General features: G+C 37.1%; 3 protein-coding genes across 3 annotated transcripts; 2 read left to right on the forward strand and 1 right to left on the reverse strand.

Moving 5' to 3' along the window:
• Positions 1-3,241: 3,241 nt before the first annotated feature.
• Positions 3,242-5,869, forward strand: LOC122008221 (protein WRKY1-like). The gene is made up of 3 exons (XM_042563869.1): positions 3,242-4,565; positions 4,669-4,794; positions 5,463-5,869. The coding sequence occupies exons 1-3, from the start codon at positions 3,802-3,804 to the stop codon at positions 5,605-5,607; spliced, it is 1,035 nt and encodes a 344-aa protein (XP_042419803.1). The 5' UTR covers positions 3,242-3,801; the 3' UTR covers positions 5,608-5,869.
• A 2,576-nt stretch (positions 5,870-8,445) lies between these two features.
• LOC122012469 (probable serine/threonine-protein kinase PBL21) lies at positions 8,446-14,146 on the forward strand. The gene is made up of 5 exons (XM_042569016.1): positions 8,446-8,835; positions 8,935-9,098; positions 9,194-9,383; positions 9,540-9,931; positions 13,659-14,146. Exons 1-5 carry the CDS (start codon positions 8,751-8,753, stop codon positions 13,896-13,898), a joined length of 1,071 nt encoding a protein of 356 aa, XP_042424950.1. The 5' UTR covers positions 8,446-8,750; the 3' UTR covers positions 13,899-14,146.
• Positions 14,147-17,289: 3,143 nt separating this feature from the next.
• Positions 17,290-18,543, reverse strand: LOC122010516 (zinc finger MYM-type protein 1-like). The gene has a single exon (XM_042567049.1). It carries the CDS (start codon positions 18,541-18,543, stop codon positions 17,290-17,292), a length of 1,254 nt encoding a protein of 417 aa, XP_042422983.1.
• Between the last annotated feature and the right edge of the window lie 607 nt (positions 18,544-19,150).

Here is a 19,150-nt window from a genome sequence, read left to right on the forward strand (position 1 = left end):
CACGAGATAATATATCATGGATAAGAATATATATTTTAATTTGTTAGGAGAGATCGAGTCTGTTTCCTCCATTATTTTTCAGAATTGATTACTTATAATTCTGATATTACTTTGGGACGGCCGTACGTCACTGATTTGTGACCTGATCCGTGGTATGAAGAGGAGTGGAAACGAGGGTTGAATGCTTCTGATCAGCTGATCCTTGAGAAGGAGAACATTAAGATCATGGACTTGAATTTCTTCGAATGCCTGGACAATGGTAAGAGTTTGAGTTTGTATATTTTAATTGTTTCAGTATGAAAATTAAAGAAAATTTTAAGATATATGTGATTATTGATTCGATCACCATATGTATTACGTTTGCAGCCATGACCCACGAGGAGATCCCTGCAGCAAAGGAATTGCCACTCTTCCCCACATCGCCCGGTATTTATCGAGATCGGCATTCAGAACTAGCTGAAGAAATTGTGGTAATAACATTATTAAGCTAGCATGCAATGCATGGGCAGATCATAAGTCAAAATTCTCACTAATTAATAAATATCTAAGTTAATTAAAGCATGGAATTGGATTCTAATATTTAGTGAGTTCCCAGTTGTGGCAGGGTAACAGCAGAAGCAGCAGTGCTCCGCCACCGGCCAGTCTCGCAGAACATTCAGAGAATATTCCGACACCGGTGATGAATTTTGACATTAATATTTCAACCACCCTAGAAGTAGCTTCTTCATCACACGCTGCTCCGGCAGCTTCTAGTGTCCGGAAACCTGAGCCCATGTCTTCTCCTTCGGTGTCTCTGCAGAATCACTAAAGTAAATAAGGAATCCAAATGATGAAGATAGAAGACATGGGAGGTTATCCTACGTAGATATTGAGAAACATTCATATAATTATTGCTCCTACTGCTTAATTCCAAATAAATCTCAAAAATAAATGAAGCTGAAATTCAAAATTGACTTGCATACTAGCTTTGTGATGTGGTGTTTGATCGTAATTTGTATGTTTGATTGTGTTACAAATCCTGAGAAAATATATACAAAATATATGTATGTAATTTCCCCTCAATAGTAGTAGTTGGGGTGCACTCTATGCTAAACACAGTCTCTTATTTTTCTTGTGCATTATTTATATTTGCTTGGTCTCCAACCTTTATTTTATTAACATAAAATTGCATTGTTTTTTTTGAGTTTCAATGAATTGTCACTTAAGAATATTCAATTTAAAGACTCATTTTGAAGATCGATAAAAAAAAATTAGTGCTTAATTAATAATCAGTCAGATAATGTGATAACTTTGTTAAGTCATATTTTGAATGAAATCAAATTTTGAATTCCTATCTAATTTCTAGTTTCTGATCGAAGCAACTCGAAAAAAAAAATAACGTTGGGTGGTTAGCCTCCTATTTTGCTATTTTATTATAAAGTTGTGAAATAATTAACGTTGGAAATCTTTTATCAATGTGTGGATTTGATTTGTTTTTAAAAAATTCATTCTGAGTTATTTTTTTAGTCTCAGTTTTAATGTCTAGTCCAATCAGGAATCATTTGGACAAGTCAAATTTTACTTCCAAAAAATGATAAATTAACAATGCTGCCTGATGAACAAGGCACCACTCATAACAAAAATTAATTACGCCCAAAAAAGATATATATATACACAATTCCTGAGTATGAAGATTGAAAATCGACCAAAAATTTTGATGAACAAAAAACAGAAAATAGCCAAGTAAAAAAAAAAAAGTTTCTCAAGTTCATCAAAACAGAAAAGCCTGCAGCATTGAGTTTCTTCCATCTCCTCTGTGGCTAATGTTTGTTATGCTCTTCTGTAAGTCTGGAAACTGTGGCCAAGCAAGAAATCTGTACATAGAAAGACGAGCGAGCTGCATTTTGATTTTTGGCATTATTCCTCTTGCCTCGCCAAGGAATCAATCACACACCCCCTTTCGAGTCGACACCATGTCCCATTAGTTTCTGTCTTCTTCTTCTTCTTCCTATAGATACCGCGAGAGATTGAGATGGTACAAATTCACTTATTTAGAATTATATGTATATATAATGTTATCGTCTCAAACCTTCATCCGGAGAAAAAGGTTTTCTTAAAAGAATTAGCAAAATAAACAATAGCTGATTGTAGACTTGTAGTTAAGATTAACCTCTGTTTCTACGTGTTTGGAGTGTTGTTGTCTGAAGCTTTTAGGTCCGAAGTCCTAAATCTACAATCTCGTAGGGAGTTCCTTGCCTATCCATATTCCTATGTCTATGTGCATGGCTAGGCTTCCTTTTGTTGTTGTTGTCTCTTGCCTGTTTCAATCTGTCTCCACTTCGCACGCGGAGCGTGGAACGGTGGAAGCAAGATAAGACTTGGATTTTCACTTTTCTCGTTTTATTTACTTTTTTCCTTCGATCTTGTGTTTGTTTTTTCTTTGGCTAAAGACTGCCATTTTTTTTGTAGATATTGTGGAGATCCGTGCACGATAAAACGTTGTAAAGTAAAAGTTTGATAGTGTTTGCAGCAAAGATTATTTGACTGCCTCGATCGAGTTGTTGTGGAATTCGATCTTAGTTTTAAGATAGTCGACTCGAATATTATTTGACTATCTTAGTTTTGTATTATTCTTCAATTGTTGTATTCAGAGCACTATAGGTTTCCATTGAGCCATGAAATATACTGTAAATAAATATTTGAAACTCTCTGCCTGTAAATTTATTTGAAATATATAATTTGTAAATTGCGTCAAAATTTATTTAAACTATTATTTTATAAGGAAAAAAAAAGGATATTTAACTCAATCACACAGAGCTGGGTCCCACCCGCCCAACAATCTGTCACGGTCAACATGAAATGTCGGCGTGTCGCCAAAACATTTGCTGCCGCAACTGAAATGGCCAGGATCTCTCCCAGTTTTCCCTCGTTCAGAATCCACGCTCCATTGAATCTTGACCGTCCGCTTGGAGACTAGCGACCGTCAGATCAATATGATTTCCACAGTACTTGGAGGGAATCCCAAACTCAAAAAAGCAAGATGTGAAAATTGCAACGCGACAACGGACGACTGACGCAGAACTTAAACCGCTTAACGCCACTCGCAATGGAAGGCGAATAGGCCCCAGTCTGCCTTTGAACCGTCCGATCATTTCTAGACGGCAGCGATCTGCCTTTCGAGCAGTGAAGTAGCCAGAGTACGGCTTCGCGAGCCTCCATGGTTCGATAAATAAGTGCGTCAATCTGCGCCATCGCCGATGTTTAGACCTTCATTCCTTCACTGATGGAGGACTAACCAAGAACATCTGCAAGCGCTTCCTAGGGTTTCAATCCAGCAAGGGTTTATTTTCTCTGCATTTTTGCTTTCTTTCGTTGGTCCGCGACGAACTATTTCATACATATTTCTGTTTCGGAATCTTAACTTTATTGTCTAAAGCTTGTTGCATTGCAAAAGACAGTAGCTTTATCTGATCGGTGTGGTCAAAATTGGATCTTGGATACCCTGTGCTTGCTTACCTCTTTCCTCCCAACTGGTTTTGGCGTTGGGTTTTTCTTTTACTTTAACCTGGTCTGAGGCCCTTGGATGCCGTGTGTCTTTTTTAGCCATCGTAGCCTGTTCAGATGACGACCGTTCAATCTTCCCTCTTGTATTTTTTCAATCAGTCTGCTTTCGGTGATTCAAATGTTCACACTTGAAGGTAGAGAAAGATTGCTAAATCTTGTTGAATGTGCCATTTTTATATGTCCCGTTAATCACGGCTGCTCCAAGTTGAGTCACAGGAGACTGATCGTTGAGAGAGTTGGAGAAGTTGCTTTGTTGAGATGGAAGGGGTGGAAGAAGCTACACGGGCAGCCGTGGAGAATTGCCACAGAGTGTTGAGCTTACTGACTGAGAGCCAAGATCATCCCTTAGCTTGCAAAAATCTAATGGCGGAGACGGGGGAGGCTGTTTCTAGCTTTAAGAAGGTTGTTTCCGTGCTCAGTAATGGTGTGGGTCATGCAAAATTTAGGAGGCCCAAGAATCCTCAACAGCTCCAATTTAATCATAGTATTTTCTTAGATCGCACAGTAGTACCTAGACCTGACCTTTCTCCACTATTGCTCCAACTCCTTCCAAGAGACCTACCACAAAATCCAGTCATTGGCTTGAGCTCCTCTTCCAAACTTGCTTCACCAATCCCCTCCAGAATGCTTCTTGATAACTCTAGAGTGGAAATGGAGACTGCTTCCAAAAGCAATGTTCAAGTTGCTCTCAGCAACCATTTGCCTGCCCATCTTCATTTCCTCCATCAGCACCACAACAGCCAATTGTTTCAGCTAAAGCAACAGCTCAAGCTCCACAATGGAATGTATGGGAGGAGCAATAACTCGAGTTGCACAGGGACTGTGTCGTCTTCGAGGTCCTTCCTGTCATCCCTGAGCATGGATCGAAGCATGGGTGGGAATGGCCTTAATCTGATTGGTGGATCAGAGTCGGTCAATCCAATAAACTGGCACCTACCCAACAGGAAGAGGTGCACTGGTGGAGGTGATGAAGGGAATGGCAAATGTGTAAAAGCAAGCAGGTGCCACTGTTCCAAGAAGAGGTTGGAGCTTTTCTGACATGATTTCATTTCTTCTTTTGTTTTTTTCCCCTGCAAGAAGCTGCTCTGATTTAGATGAAATCAACCCTTGCTTGTTCTTGTACAGGAAATTGAGAGTGAGGAGATCCATTAAGGTTCCAGCTATAAGCAACAAGGTTGCAGATATCCCTTCTGATGACTACTCTTGGAGGAAGTATGGGCAAAAACCAATCAAGGGATCTCCGCATCCTAGGTATCAAGTAGCAAAAACTTCTAGGTTTCTTGTCTTTTCAAAACTCAGAATTTAATAACTTTATACAATAGATGTTTATAGTTCAAGTCCAACACACTATTCTCTACCTTTGTTGTCATACTAGAATTGTCTCAGATGAAGTCAACTCATCATTGATCATTAAGTTTAGAAGTGCACATACAATACTGGCAATTTTCTTATTCTTCAAGTAAAAAAACTATAAGGCCTTATTAGTCTAGTTGGTCTTCTTAGAACGACAACTGTCATTTGCCAATTCTGTAAACTGTAAGGGATTGGTGGTAGTAACATTAGGTAGCTTTTCTTGTAAACAATCACAGCATTTCTTTGATCTGCAATTAAAACAATAACTAGCAGATGAGACTATTGGTTCTTGTGTAAATTTAAGCTCATTATTGCTTAATCTGACCTTTAAATACCAAAATCATGAACGAAGAGCATGCTAAATATTTTTAGCAACAACAAATTATCTTCATAAAAGCATTGTGGAACACTTTTGCCATATTTCAGAGTAATCTCTTCAAATAAATGGTAGTCTATGCTCTGAAATGCTGTAGCATATTCAGCTTGATTCAATATTGAATGCTATTCATTTGCTGGTTATTTTTCAATGAAACCATCCAATATGTTCATCTGCCAAAACTATGCAGAGGATACTACAAATGCAGCAGTGTGCGAGGATGCCCGGCGAGAAAGCATGTAGAGAGGTGTGTTGAAGATCCAACAATGCTGATTGTGACATATGAAGGAGAACATAACCATGCCAAGTTATTGACTCAATCTGCTCACACATAGATGTGGATCGAAGTGCCATTAGCACTAGTTGAAACGTTATTTTCATTCACTAGAAGCCACGAGCAGCTTGTCCTGTAAATACTCCTGTTCAAGAAAAACAAAACAGGGTATACTTATTAGATGGTTTAACTTTTAGAATTCCATGAGATAGTCAAGGAATGCGCATTAGGAGGGGCACAAAGGAATGTTTTCAGTTGGTAGCAAGAAAAATTATTGACGATGGGGTAATCTTGTAACCTTTCTATTTGCTCCAATATGAACTTAGTTTAGTCGGGAAAAAAAAGTGGACATTGTAGAAGAGAAGCTGATGGTAAAGAACTAAAAATGTCAAAAACACCTGTGTTTATCGAAGTCTTCGTCATTCTTGCTTGTGCCTGCCTAAACAAATAACAAATATTTTTGGGTTATTTTCATAAGATGGTTGATCGAGCAGTAAGTGATAACCATGCAAGCTGAGCAGTCAGTGCCGTCTCTGGTATGCCGTAGATGGATTCATGCAAGATGACAAGCTCCAGCTGGAAAAACTTCATGGCGAGTATAGGAACAAACATCTGATGCAGCTGCCAGAGTTTGCCTGCATTGAAGATATTGATAGCAACATGTGAGACTGTACATGCTGTGAAGGTAATGAATTCTTGAATATGGTTGCAGTACTTGCTGCTTAGCTATTTGCAGACAGTGCCACAGGGTGAGAACTCAAGCTTTGTTGTTGCATTCCTAGTGTTTCAACTAGAAAAATTGATGCAATAAGTAGGCTTCAATCGTTTGCCTGCCTAAAGAAAGAGTGAAATGAAATGGTTTAGCAAAGATGAACTTTTAGAGAGCATTTTCCATGCCAACGATGACATTGAGCATGTTATTTAGAGAATCATACCACAAACATCTAGACAGAAAATACGCTTTAGATAAAATTCACTACATAAATGAAGTCCTTCCATAATCTATTTGGTTATTCTTATATCCATCCTTATCTTGATTAGTACATAAAGTTTATAATAAATTGCATGGATAGCTTGAAAACACTTGAAACAATTGTCATTGTCTTCCACATTATTATATCCATCATTGAAACAAACTCTTATTTACTCGAACTCACCAAATCCAGTTTCTGAACTCTAATACATGGATCAAACCATTTCTTGAATTAGGATTGCCATGTCAGAGCATGCTGGAGAAGGTAGGTAGTAGTCAGTTTGACAGTGGAATAAAGATCGTTCAGTTAATGCATGTGTTGTTTTGAATATTATAAAATAACATGTGATTAGATCAGGTCATCCGCCCTACCAATATTGCAATGTTTCAATTCCTGCAGGTTTGAAAGAAACCAAAGCACGTCAAGAAAATTGTTGGTCTCGTATCTTCCCTAATCATTTTCTTCTTTATGGAATGAACTCTTGATAAAGATTTTCTGATGATTAATATTTTTATTTTTTAAAATAAATAAATACTATGACGTTACGTTTTTTTTCTTTCATTTTAATGGATTAAACGACCGATCTGATCCATATTCTCTGTAAATTTTGGTTTGCCCTGTTCTATAACAATAAAGCCAACTCACATTCCAACTCACCAGAATAATCCTCAATTCTCAAATTAATACCGCCTTTTAATTCCTTCCTTCTGCTCGATTTCCTCCCTGAATTAACACTGAGACAGCTAATGCCAAATCCGTCGTCGTCACTCCAATCTCCAATTCCGATTCCGTTTCCATTTCCATGGGCAACTGCGTCTCCTGCTCCTGCACCCTCCCCGCCGGCGCCATCGGCTCCGGCGCGAGCTCCATTCAGATCATCTTTCCCGGCAGCGCCGAAGCCCGCCACATCGACGGGCCGGCCACCGCGGCCGAGCTCATGCTCGACGCGCCCGGCCACTTTCTCGTCCGCGCGAGCTCCCTCGGCGTCGGCAGGCGCCTCGTGCCCCTCCCGGCCGATAGGACCCTGGAGGCCGGCGAGGTCTACGTCATGCTCCCCATGCGGAGGGCGAACGCGATCATGACGACGGCCGACGTGGCGGCGCTGGCGTCGCCGGATGCCGCCGCGCCGGTGGAAGCGGGGCCGCTCGATGCGCCGAAATCGGAGATGGACGATATGTGGTCGCGGAGTCTGAGGACGTGCCGATCGAGGAGACCGGCACTGGATACGATCGATGAGGAGGATAAACCACATGAGAAGATTGAAAAACTATACATGTAATTCTGTACATATAAAATTTATTATACATATGAAAAAAAACAATCTATATAAGGCTTTGCATTCTCCCTTTATGTGCATTCATGGTGCATTTCTACTGATGCTGGTTCTCTGTTCTTCTTTCTCATCTTCATCTTTTGAGAAAGAAGAATAAATTACGGTGGGGTTTGAGAGGAGGCCATTTGAGAATGCCATAGATCACAAATCTTTCTGTATAGACACCAAAAGTTATTAAGCTATATATGATTCTGTAGCTATTACCATTGTGTTTACTGACAATATTGATTTCATTTATGTTATTAGTTTTTAAATGCACTTTTGTTAGAAAAAAACTGATGATCTTTTAATAATCAGAATGATAAGTCAATTCAGGTACTTGTATGAATATCATGCCTTGGGATAATAGTAAAATAGTTAGATTGAAAAGATTTAAAGTTGACTATAATGTATTGCAGGGATTTTTTTTTTTTTGAGCTGAATACCTAAATTAAAAATAAATAAATAATAAATTTATGATAATTAAAAAAATGTTCCTTTTAAAGTAAAATTTATAGTTAAATTTTGCTTAAATAAATTTAAAATTATAGCATGCAGTTCGATAATATAACCACCGAATTAGCACGTCCTTTGTTAAATGTCATTTAAATAGGGTTCCAAGAATAGAATTGGGGGAAGGAAGGAACACCGACTTTCCCTTCTGCCTTCGTCCATTCTTTTTGCCCCGAAGAAGTCGCGCCGTCTCATGGCCTTCTCTTACCATCTTCCCCTTCCTCCTCGATCAATTTATCTTTCGAGTTCCCCGGCCATGACCCTTGTGCTCCTCGAGCCGCCATTCATCTTGCCGTTTCCCATCCTTGAAAGGATTCGCCCCATTCCGAGGAGGCGCCAGGACAGGAGGAGTTGGCTGATGTCGATTCCTCTGAGTCCTTGAAAAACGGTGCTGCAGCCGGAGCCATGAAGTGCTTTTCCTGCGTCAGTTCGCGTCATCTTCGGGAGGCTCGGGAACGGCCCATCGAGCATCCCTCGTCCGATTCCGAAGGTTTGTCTTCCGGTGGTTGATGCAATGATGCTTGTGCAGGTACAAGATCGTTTCTCGGTTAGGGTTTCGCGTGACTAGTTTTCGGTTGTTTGAGCTCAGAATTGGAGGGAGCGGAGGCAATTTCTACAGATGCGGCGACGACCTCGGCCAAGAGGTTTACCCTCCGGCAGCTCACCGCCGCCACCCGGAACTTCAAGATGGCTAATCTGATAGGAGAAGGGGGTTTCGGATGCGTCTTCAAAGGGACGTTAGAATCTGGCCAGGCAAACAATGATGCTTCCATTTTTCTCTTCTTTTTTATTTGAAAAGCTCAGATTTTGTAATGGCGTTGATCTAGCTTTTGAAATTTGAATAATAGGTTGTTGCAATTAAGCAGCTCAACAAGGATGGGACGCAGGGTAGCCAAGAGTTCCTCGTGGAGTGCTTGATGTTGACGATGCTGCACCATCCCAATCTCGTCAGCTTGATTGGGTACTGCGCAGAAGAAGAGGAGAAGCTGTTGATTTACGAGTACATGCCACAGGGGAGCTTGGAACAACACTTATTTGGTACGCTTCCTCTCTCTGTGCTTCTACCGTTGAATCATTAATTCTCGACGGAGAATGCCTGCTTCTTTGCACATCTGCATAAATAAGACACTGATATCGATAGTCTAAAATCATACTTTTGCTGCATGTCTCATGAGCTATCTCTTCTCCTTTCAGATTTGCCACCTAATAAAGAACCTCTTGATTGGAATACCAGAGTAAAAATTGCTGTAGGGGCAGCAAAAGGGCTTACATATTTGCACAATGTGGTTAACCCTCCTGTCATTTACCGTGACTTGAAATCAGCAAACATACTTTTGGACGATGAATTCAACCCCAAGCTCTCTGACTTTGGACTAGCAAAGCTTGGGCCTGTCGGCGACAATACTCACGTCTCAACAAGGGTCATGGGCACGTTCGGTTATTGCGCCCCAGATTACGCAATGAGCGGCAAATTAACCGTTAAGTCTGATGTTTATAGTTTCGGTGTGGTTCTTTTGGAGCTAATGACGGGAAGGATGGCTTTTGACTGCACTAAGAGATCAGGGGAACAGAATTTGATTCAATGGGTATGTTTTTTTCTCTTTCGAAATACTTCTTTGTTTTCCCACCCAACAACAACTATTATCACTATGCCTTATTCCATTAGGTGATCTATTATATCATCTATATTTAAATAAATTTTGTCTTATTTTATTATTATTAAATTATTTTTAGTCTTTTATATTTGATGTATGTATTTGTCACAGTTTCATATTGCCTAACTAAAACATTTATTGATTATCAAAGTACATGTTTATCATTTCAAACATGTCTAACGAAGTTTTTTCTCAATAGATTTAACTCCGACTTTTTCTATAATATTCTCATTTTTTATTCTATACAATATCATATATCCACATATTCACCTTAATATCCTCATTTCTACAACTTTCATCTTCTGCTTATATGCATGAATTATATATCAACATTAAGCAACATATAATATATCTGGCGTAACCGTCATTTTGTAGAACTTTTCTTTAAATTTTAAAGGTACTTTATGATCATATAAAATATTCGACATTCTCTTCCATTTTAACTATTCTACTTGTATTTTATGTAAGACATCTCTTTCAATTCTTTCATTATTTTGTAAAAATAATCTTAAATACTTAAACTTTTAATTCCAAATAACTTGTCATCTCCTATCTTAACTATTGTCTCATTACGTTTAATATTACTAAACTTAAAATATATATATTTTATTTTTATTATATTAAGCTTAAAATCTTTCACTTCTAGTATTTTTTATTAAAACTTTAGTTTAATATTTACTTATTCACATATCTCATCTAATAAAATAATATCATATGTAAATAACACACATACAGTATCATAATTAGTGTAAAAAAAATAGAGATTTAGAATTGGTCTTTAATATAATTTTATTTTTATTGAAAATGTTTCAGTTAATCTGTCTAAAATTTTGTCGTTACATTCTTATACACATCTTTAATTATTTAATATAGGTTATGCTAACACTTTTTTTTTAGAATTCTCCCTATAATTTCTCTTGAGACTCTATCATAAGATTTTTTTAAGTCAATAAATATCATGTGTAGATTTTGCTTTTCTATTCTATACTTTTCAATTAGTTGTCTAAGAAAATGTATAATTTCTATTGTCAATCTTCTAAACATGAATTCAAATTGATTTTTGATCATCGTAATCTTCTACCATAATTATTTTTTTTATTACTCTTTTCCAAAATTTCATAATATGAGTTATTAATTTAATTCCACTATAGTTTGCACAATTTTGTACGTCTAAAATACTTACCTTCTATTAATCAAATATTTTTTTATTTTAAATATCATGTTAAATAATTTTATAAATCATTTAATGCCTTATGACCCTCGACACTGAAAATCAAAATATCATCTGGTCTAACAGTTTTTTCATTATGCATCCCATTTAAAGATTGTTCTACTTCTAAAATTTGAATTCTACGATAATAATTTAAATTTCTATACTCATTTGATCTACTTCAATTACCTAAGTTAAGTTGCTCGTTTAAACCTGCATTTAAAAGTTGATGAAAAAATATTTTTCATTGTTATTTTATTTCTCCATTATTTACTAGTATCATTTTGCATTCATTTTTAATATATCTTATTTGGATAAGATTTCTTGTCTATCTCTCTCTAATTTTAGCTATTATAAATGTCTTCTTCCCCTTCTTTTATATCTAATTTTTGATAATCCATTCAAAAGTTTCATTCTTTATTTTATTCATTGCTTTCTTAGCCTTCTTGGTTATTGTATATTTTTTAAAATTTTCCTTTGTCTTACAAATATATGTCTTTATCGGTGGTTCATTTTCCTTTATTTTTTCATTTCACCATCAAGATTCCTTATTTGATAGTGCATGCCCCTTTAATTCACCGAGTACACTCTTGGTTATTTTTTTTAACTTTGATATCATTTTATCTCATGTTGTATTAGAGTCATCATATATTGCACCTAATGCTTGTACTCTTACCTTCTTCTTAAATATGTCTTATTTTATATCCTTTAACTTCCACCATTTAATTCTATGAATTATATATATATATTAGCCTTTATTTCTTGATCCAAACTCATAACTCTCGTGCACCTTCTCATAATACTCATTATTCACTCTGATATGTCTATTTAGATAATCTCCTATTAAAATTATTTTATTTGACGGAAGTATTTATAATACTTCATTTAGGTCATCCCAAAATCTTGATTTGGTATTTTCATCTAATCCTACTTAAGGTATGTTAATTATTTCTATAGTTTTTTCATCACTATTTATTGGAGCTCAATCAAAGTCTTACATTAGAAAGATTTGGTAAAGATCATGGGTTTAAAAGGATGTAGGATATCTTCATTGGCATGAGACCTTTTAGGGAGAGTCCAAGAGCAAAGTCATGAGGACATAGGCCTAAAGTGGATAATATCATGTCATTGTGGAGATATATGAACATCCTTTGGGCATAACAAATGATATCAGAGTCATGGTCCAGACCAGATGTTATGTGGGGTGGCCTTGAACGAAGTTGAGGGTATGCCTAGGTAGGTCAGGTTGATTGGATGCTTGCGAGGAGGCCAGGATGATCAAATACTTGTGGGAAGTCAAGTAGGTTAGGGTGATCAGATACTTGTGGGAAAGTTCGAAGCAGGTCAAGGTGATCGAATACTCGTGGGGAGACCCGAAACGGGTCATGATGACTGGATGCTTGCGGAGAGATCTGGAGTAGGTCAGGGTGACCGGATACTTGCGGGGAGGCCCGAAGCAGGTCAGGGTGACCGAATGCTTACGAGGAAGGCTTGGAGCGGGTTAGGGTAACCGAATGCTCGCGGGATGACCTGGAGTGAGTCAGGATACCCGGATGCTTAGGGAAGGTCCGGAGTAGATCAGGGTGACTGATGCTCGCAGGGAGGCCCAGAGCGGGTCAGGGTAACCGGATGCTTGCAGGAAGCCCGAAACAGGTCAAGAGTGACTGGATGCTCAGGGAAGGTCCGGACCATGAGAGTAATTATGGTCATTCGTTTGAGGGAAGGATTGTTCTGGTTCAATCAAAGTCCCACATTGGAAAGATTTAGTAAAGATCATGAGTTTAAAAGGATGTATGATATCTCCATTGGCATGAGACCTTTTTGGGAAGAATCCAAGAGCAAAGTCATGAGGGTCTAGGCTTAAAGTGAACAATATCATGTTATTATAGAGATATGTGAACATCCTTTGGGCGTTCAATAACCATTTCGTTTGTTGTTTTACTTTTTTTTTAGTATAATAATTTAAAATTTGAGTTCTCTATTATTTTTGTCTTCTCACCGATTTATTTTATATTTTCTATACATAAAATAATAATTTTTCTCATAATCATCGTATCTATTATTTTCATTATTTTACTATATTTTATATTTCAAATTTTAGACTATTAATTTTCTATAATATTTATTCTTATTCAATATATGGTGTGAGAATTTTTGTCTATTTAATACTACACCCAAGTTCTCATGGAGATGATCGGTCCTTATCGATATGTTATAGTTGGACTCTGTAATGCAAAATCTTATATATTTAATACTACATTCGAGTTATAGAAATGTAACAATCCTTATTGAAACGTTACAGTCAGATTTTACAACACATTCCCTTCCAAGAAACAGACAACCTAGCATAATCCTTTTTTTCGACAAATTAACTAAATAGTCTCCATATGTATGCATAATGTCATATTATTGTGGATTTAAGAGTTTCTGATGTTTTTGGTTTTACAGTCACGTCCTTTCATCAAGGACAAGAGGAAGTTCATCCAATTGGCAGATCCCTTGCTCCATGGGCACTACCCTCTCCGACCCTTCTACCAGCTCGCCGTAATCACTAACATGTGCCTCCACGATCAGCCCCACATTCGACCTTCGATGCAAGAGGTATCAATCGCCCTTCAACATGTCGCCTCTCAGCCCTATGTTCCCGACATCAACCGGAGATCCAACGCTCACGAACTCAAAAGCTGAGAGTACGCTCTGATGGCAAAAGGAGTGCATAGATTGAGTTTGGGAAGTTTGTTTCATAGTCTTACTGCTAATGCTCGAGCATTCACCAAAACTACCTCCTAAGCTTATGTATTACATCAACATTTTAATGTCATTCGAGTTAACTTAATGGCTATCAACGATGTCTCATTTTACTGTACAAGTAGTCTCTGCAACTCAGTCAGTTCGACAATGAATACTGGGCAGTGTTTTCGAAAGCAATTCAAGGGGTTCGTAGGCACATGCTGTAAGCACCACACTGCATTTCCTCTATATGATGCAAATGTGTTACTATCTTCCGTGTCATCAGATTATACCCAAACTAAGTTGAAGGAGGATGAAAAAAATGTGGTCAAACAATATGTTACCATAGATTGCTGTATCTATTAATAAATTAGACTCCTCATCCATTATCAAAATATTCTGTTCGCCGCAGAACACCAAATAACACTTTGTTTTTTACAAGATGGAACTCGCAAATAAACCAAAAGTGTCGTGACAATAAGACTATAAACGTTAGGATGAGAAAACGACTTGACAAGAAATATTTAACTCCAGTGAGAAATATTGTGTAAAACACGACGGAGCTATCAAAATTATGCAAGATCTGATAAATACAATCAAAGCCTTCTTCGTGTGTAACATGCCTACTAGGAATAACAAATTTCCTGATTTCCAATACAAGAATTTGGATCTCCAGATGGATGAAGAAAGAGACAGTTGCGGATCGGATGAGTTATTCAGCGAGAACAGTTATGTATCATGTAGCAAATATCTGAACAGAAAATAGCCAGTAGAAGCAAAGGTAGTAAATTTTATGATACGAGATCTGATCACTACTAAGCTCCGTCCTAGGAAGCATGGAGTGGAAACCTTGCAGCCATTCTTGTGACCTGAGCCTGCACCTGGACAGCACGGGCCTTGGCCAAAAATCCCTGTGGAAGAACTGCTCCCTGCACAATGTCCTCGCACTTTTCAAATATGTCTCGAAGGTGATTGACCCGTTGTGCACCGCCTTGTCCAGTGAGTAGATCGTGTCCTCCACCGCCAAGTCCGCTGCCGTGCACTCCAGTATCTGTCCTGATAGAGCATCCGTCGGTTCAAACACATTGTCGACATCCAACGCATCCACTTTTCTTCTGCTGGCCTCGGTCTTCCCCGCCCATCCTTCAAGAACGCCGGTGTTCATAAGCACGAGCTGCAGTTGCTGCACGGTCTTCTTGAACTGCTAACAAATTTTAGATGAACACCTGGTCGACCTCTTCACTAAACATGATCGATAAGATAATGTAACACTACTTGTGCCCTGAGCAAGGGCTGAACCAGGAAAAAAAAATTCAGGGGACTGAATTTTACAGATATTTATTTTATGACTAAATAAAAATATTTAATAATTAAAGTTTTACATCAACTCTTAGTCTCTTACATAATATACGATACTGCAGAAACTATACATATGAAATCTGGAATCTAACGGACAAAGGAGCTAAGCTCTAAACTCTAGTCTATTCATTTCCACTGTGCTGATCCCTCCAAGGCTCCAACTCTTGCATAATATACGTTACTGCAGAAACTGCAGCCAAATAAACATGAACGTCATTCGCATAAATTGTAATATGCACGGAATTTTTATGAGAGAGAGCGTAGAACCGAGCAAAAAAAAAGAGGTTCAAAATTTTGAGGAATCAACGATGAACAAAGGACAGTTTAATAGCAAATGTTTCTGTCAATATAGAAGCAATAAGAAATAGGTCTACATCTCATTTTGCAACCCACTTGATGACTAACAACATAAAACACTCTCCATGCAAAAGCTATTAGCCATTTAACCTATTAAGTTAACCACAACCAATTGATCTTATTGAACACTTAAGATTCTCATTTAAACCATATAACAGGCTGCAATACTAATACTTACAATATGTGATTGAAATGATATTGTTAGAGTTTACCAAGAGTCCAAGATACTAGAATTCGAGAGTCTTTCCATTGTCCTACTTAATACTCGACTGATTCACCATAACCTGATAAAGTAACATTGAGAACATTTAATCTAACTTGCAAGAGAAAAAAACTAGAAGTTTAGGAAAGATTAGTCTACCTTTCTTCCATAGGTGAGCTTCATTTCCTGGTTGGCACAGAAGTCTGCGATTGCGACGGTCAACGAGTCGATACAAGAGGAGGCAATTGGATTCTACGAGATTGCATTTGTTGAAAATGTTGTAATATTTGCTCATTTTCAATTGTAGAAAAAATGTCCTTTTCAATGTATACAACTAGACTGTCATTCATCCATTCATCGCCCATTCTATTGCGTAAATCAGTCTTCACAGTCTTCATTGCAGAAAAAACTCGTTCAACCGAAGCAGTTGCAACTGGTAAAACTAATGTCAACTCTATCATACGATAAACCAATGGGAACACCAAATGTTTTTCAGTCTCAACCAATTTCTTAGCAAAAATTCCCAAGTCATCAATTGAAGAAAAGTAAGGATCATCCCGCAGATTATAAAAGTAACTCATAAGTTGTTGTTCCAAAAATAAATAATCAGTACCACAGAAGTCCTCGAGATAAAAATCAGCAAGATGGATGAGTTTGTGAACATCAAATTGAGAGAAAGAATTTCTTGGATGAAGACATGATATGCAACCAAGCAAATCCGTACTAACTTCTGAAAACCGATTATTCATCTCTTGTATAATTAAATCAACAACCTAGCATTTAAATTTGCAACCATGATAACATTAATACTCAATGAAATCTCTTTAACAAAAAAAAAGATTTTTAGAAATAATACCTGACAAAAAATCTCCACACGATAATGATGAAAATTAGTGATGAGTTGCCCTCTACGCCTACCATGACCACGAGTTAGCATGTTGTCCTCCATATCAAGTATTGGAATCATATTCAATTCACAAAATGTGTTAACTTGTTCCAAAATTATCTGCCATCCATCTTCCCTGAAGTCTTGTAGTCGACATTTCACACTTCTAACCAAGGACATGGCTTGAACAATATTTTGATCCCCTTGTTGTAGGGAAAGTGATAACTCATTTGTAATTCCCAATATATACTTCATCAAATGTAACACAAAAATAAATTGATAACTCTCCATCTTCTCAATTAAACCTGCGGCAACACCTTTATTCGCAGAATAAGAGGCATCATCATGTATATTTCCTAACACTTCTATCACTGAAGACCACATAGAGCATAAACGAAGTAATGTTAAGTAGTGTGATCCCCAATGAGTATCTCCAGGTCTTGCTAAACTAGTTTCTTGATTTTTTCCTTTTCCACTAGTAATTTCTCCACTTTCCAATTCAGCAATTATCTTATCATGTTGAATCTTTCTAAGTTGATCTCCTCTTAGATGCCAGATATATTCACAATCATGGTTATATACCCAAAAAATTCACTCACAGTAAAATTGTCATGGGCAACAGCAACAAGAACTAATTGGAGCTGATGAGAGAAACAATGAACATACATTGCAAATGGATTTTCTTGTAGTATCAGGGATTTCAATCCATTAAACTCGCCACGCATATTTGAAGCTCCATCATATCCTTGGCCTCTCAATCTAGATAATGATAAACCATGTTGCACAAATAAAGTATCAATAGCCATTTTCAAAGAATGAGAACTAGTGTCAGGCACATGCACAACCGTAAGAAATCGTTCAATCACACATCCTTCTTTATTCACATACCTCAAAATAACTCTCATATGTTCCTTCACTGAACTGTCCCGAGCCTCATCAACCATCAAAGAAAAGAATTTATCTCCAATATCATTGATTATAGCAAGTGTGATCTCTGAAGCACAAGCACGTGTTAAATCCTTTTGAATTTTTGGGGAAGTCAATTGATTATTTGCAGGAGCATTTTGTTTTATAACTTTAGAAACCTCTTCATTTCGTTGACTATACCATTCAAGCAACTCAAGAAAATTACCTCTATTTGAAGAACTAGTTGACTCATCGTGTCCTCGAAAAGATAACCCCTGCTTCAATAAAAAGCGTGTCACATCCAACATTGCTGTTAAACGAGTGCGATAATCAATTTCCATATCGCGACTATGTACTCGTAAAATATTCTCGACACTATGCCTTTGATCTTGAAAAGCCTCAAATTGTATTCTAGCTTCATTGTGACAGCTATTCACAATCCCCATATGACGATTGAATCTTTCTAATGCCCTTTTCCAACTGTTGTATCCATCTTTTATAAAGGCATTATCTACATTTTCTTTATTTAACGATTTGAAAAGATAACACCAAAAGCAAAATGCAGTATCTTTTGATATGCTATACTCTAGCCATGTATATTTTTTATACCAAGTTCCTTGAAAACTTCTTTCTTGATTACCAAAAGTTGTTTTCGGATACACATAACCATTTGGTTGACAAGACCCTCGGAGCACATACTCTCTTCGAGCTTGATCTGGAATAGCAATATCAAAGTCTTCAATTGGTTTTCGTAATCCCGGATCACTAACAATATCATCCAAATTTAATCCTACACGGGATTGATTTTCCACTTGTTCAATAACATTCGGCTCATTAGAGGAGCTAGAGCCGGAAGGCCCGGAACTACGAGTTCGTTTAAAAAATCTCTCCATATCCTATATAAATAAATAACTAAAAATAAATTATGTAATAAAATAAATTATGTAATGAAAAAATATATGTTGAACTAAAACTTTAATAAATTACCACTACAAATGCAATAGAAAACTAAACTTTAATAAATTATGTAATGGAAAAATGTACAAATACAATTCTGTATATTAAAACTAAAACTTTAATAAACTAAAACTTTAATAAACGTTAATAAATTATGTAATGGAAAAAATGTACAAATACAATTCTGTACATTAAAACTAAAACTTTCATAAACTAAAACTTTAATAAACGTTAATAAATTATGTAATGGAAAAATGTACAAATGCAATTCTATACATTTTACAAAAAAAAAAATCAAATAATAATGGAAAACTACTATTCTGTACTTTTTAAAAAAAAATCAAACTATATAAAAAAAATAAAACATAACAAATCTAAATTCAAAGTTCAAACCTTATGGAGAAATGACGTTGGAGCTTGGAGCCTTAGAGATCCAGTTGCCGGTTGGAGAATGGAGACTACTGCCACCGCAGCGCCGCCGCCGCTTGCCGCTTGGCTGTTCGCGAGCGAGACTGCAGCCTGTAGGTCCGCGAGACCGCGACT

Source organism: Zingiber officinale, chromosome 8A (genome assembly GCF_018446385.1).
Source record: "Zingiber officinale cultivar Zhangliang chromosome 8A, Zo_v1.1, whole genome shotgun sequence".
Classification (NCBI taxonomy): domain Eukaryota; kingdom Viridiplantae; phylum Streptophyta; class Magnoliopsida; order Zingiberales; family Zingiberaceae; genus Zingiber; species Zingiber officinale.

Bases quoted from the DNA above. Each gene is read 5' to 3' on its own strand.
- LOC122008221 (XM_042563869.1), top strand. From the start codon at position 3,802: ATGGAAGGGGTGGAAGAAGCTACACGGGCAGCCGTGGAGAATTGCCAC. The intron at 4,566-4,668 runs GTTGGAGCTTTT...GTTCTTGTACAG, and splicing joins TGCCACTGTTCCAAGAAGAG to GAAATTGAGAGTGAGGAGAT. The intron at 4,795-5,462 runs GTATCAAGTAGC...AAAACTATGCAG, and splicing joins AAGGGATCTCCGCATCCTAG to AGGATACTACAAATGCAGCA.
- LOC122012469 (XM_042569016.1), top strand. From the start codon at position 8,751: ATGAAGTGCTTTTCCTGCGTCAGTTCGCGTCATCTTCGGGAGGCTCGG. The intron at 9,384-9,539 runs GTACGCTTCCTC...TTCTCCTTTCAG, and splicing joins CTTGGAACAACACTTATTTG to ATTTGCCACCTAATAAAGAA. The intron at 9,932-13,658 runs GTATGTTTTTTT...TTGGTTTTACAG, and splicing joins AACAGAATTTGATTCAATGG to TCACGTCCTTTCATCAAGGA.
- LOC122010516 (XM_042567049.1), bottom strand. From the start codon at position 18,543: ATGGAGAGATTTTTTAAACGAACTCGTAGTTCCGGGCCTTCCGGCTCT.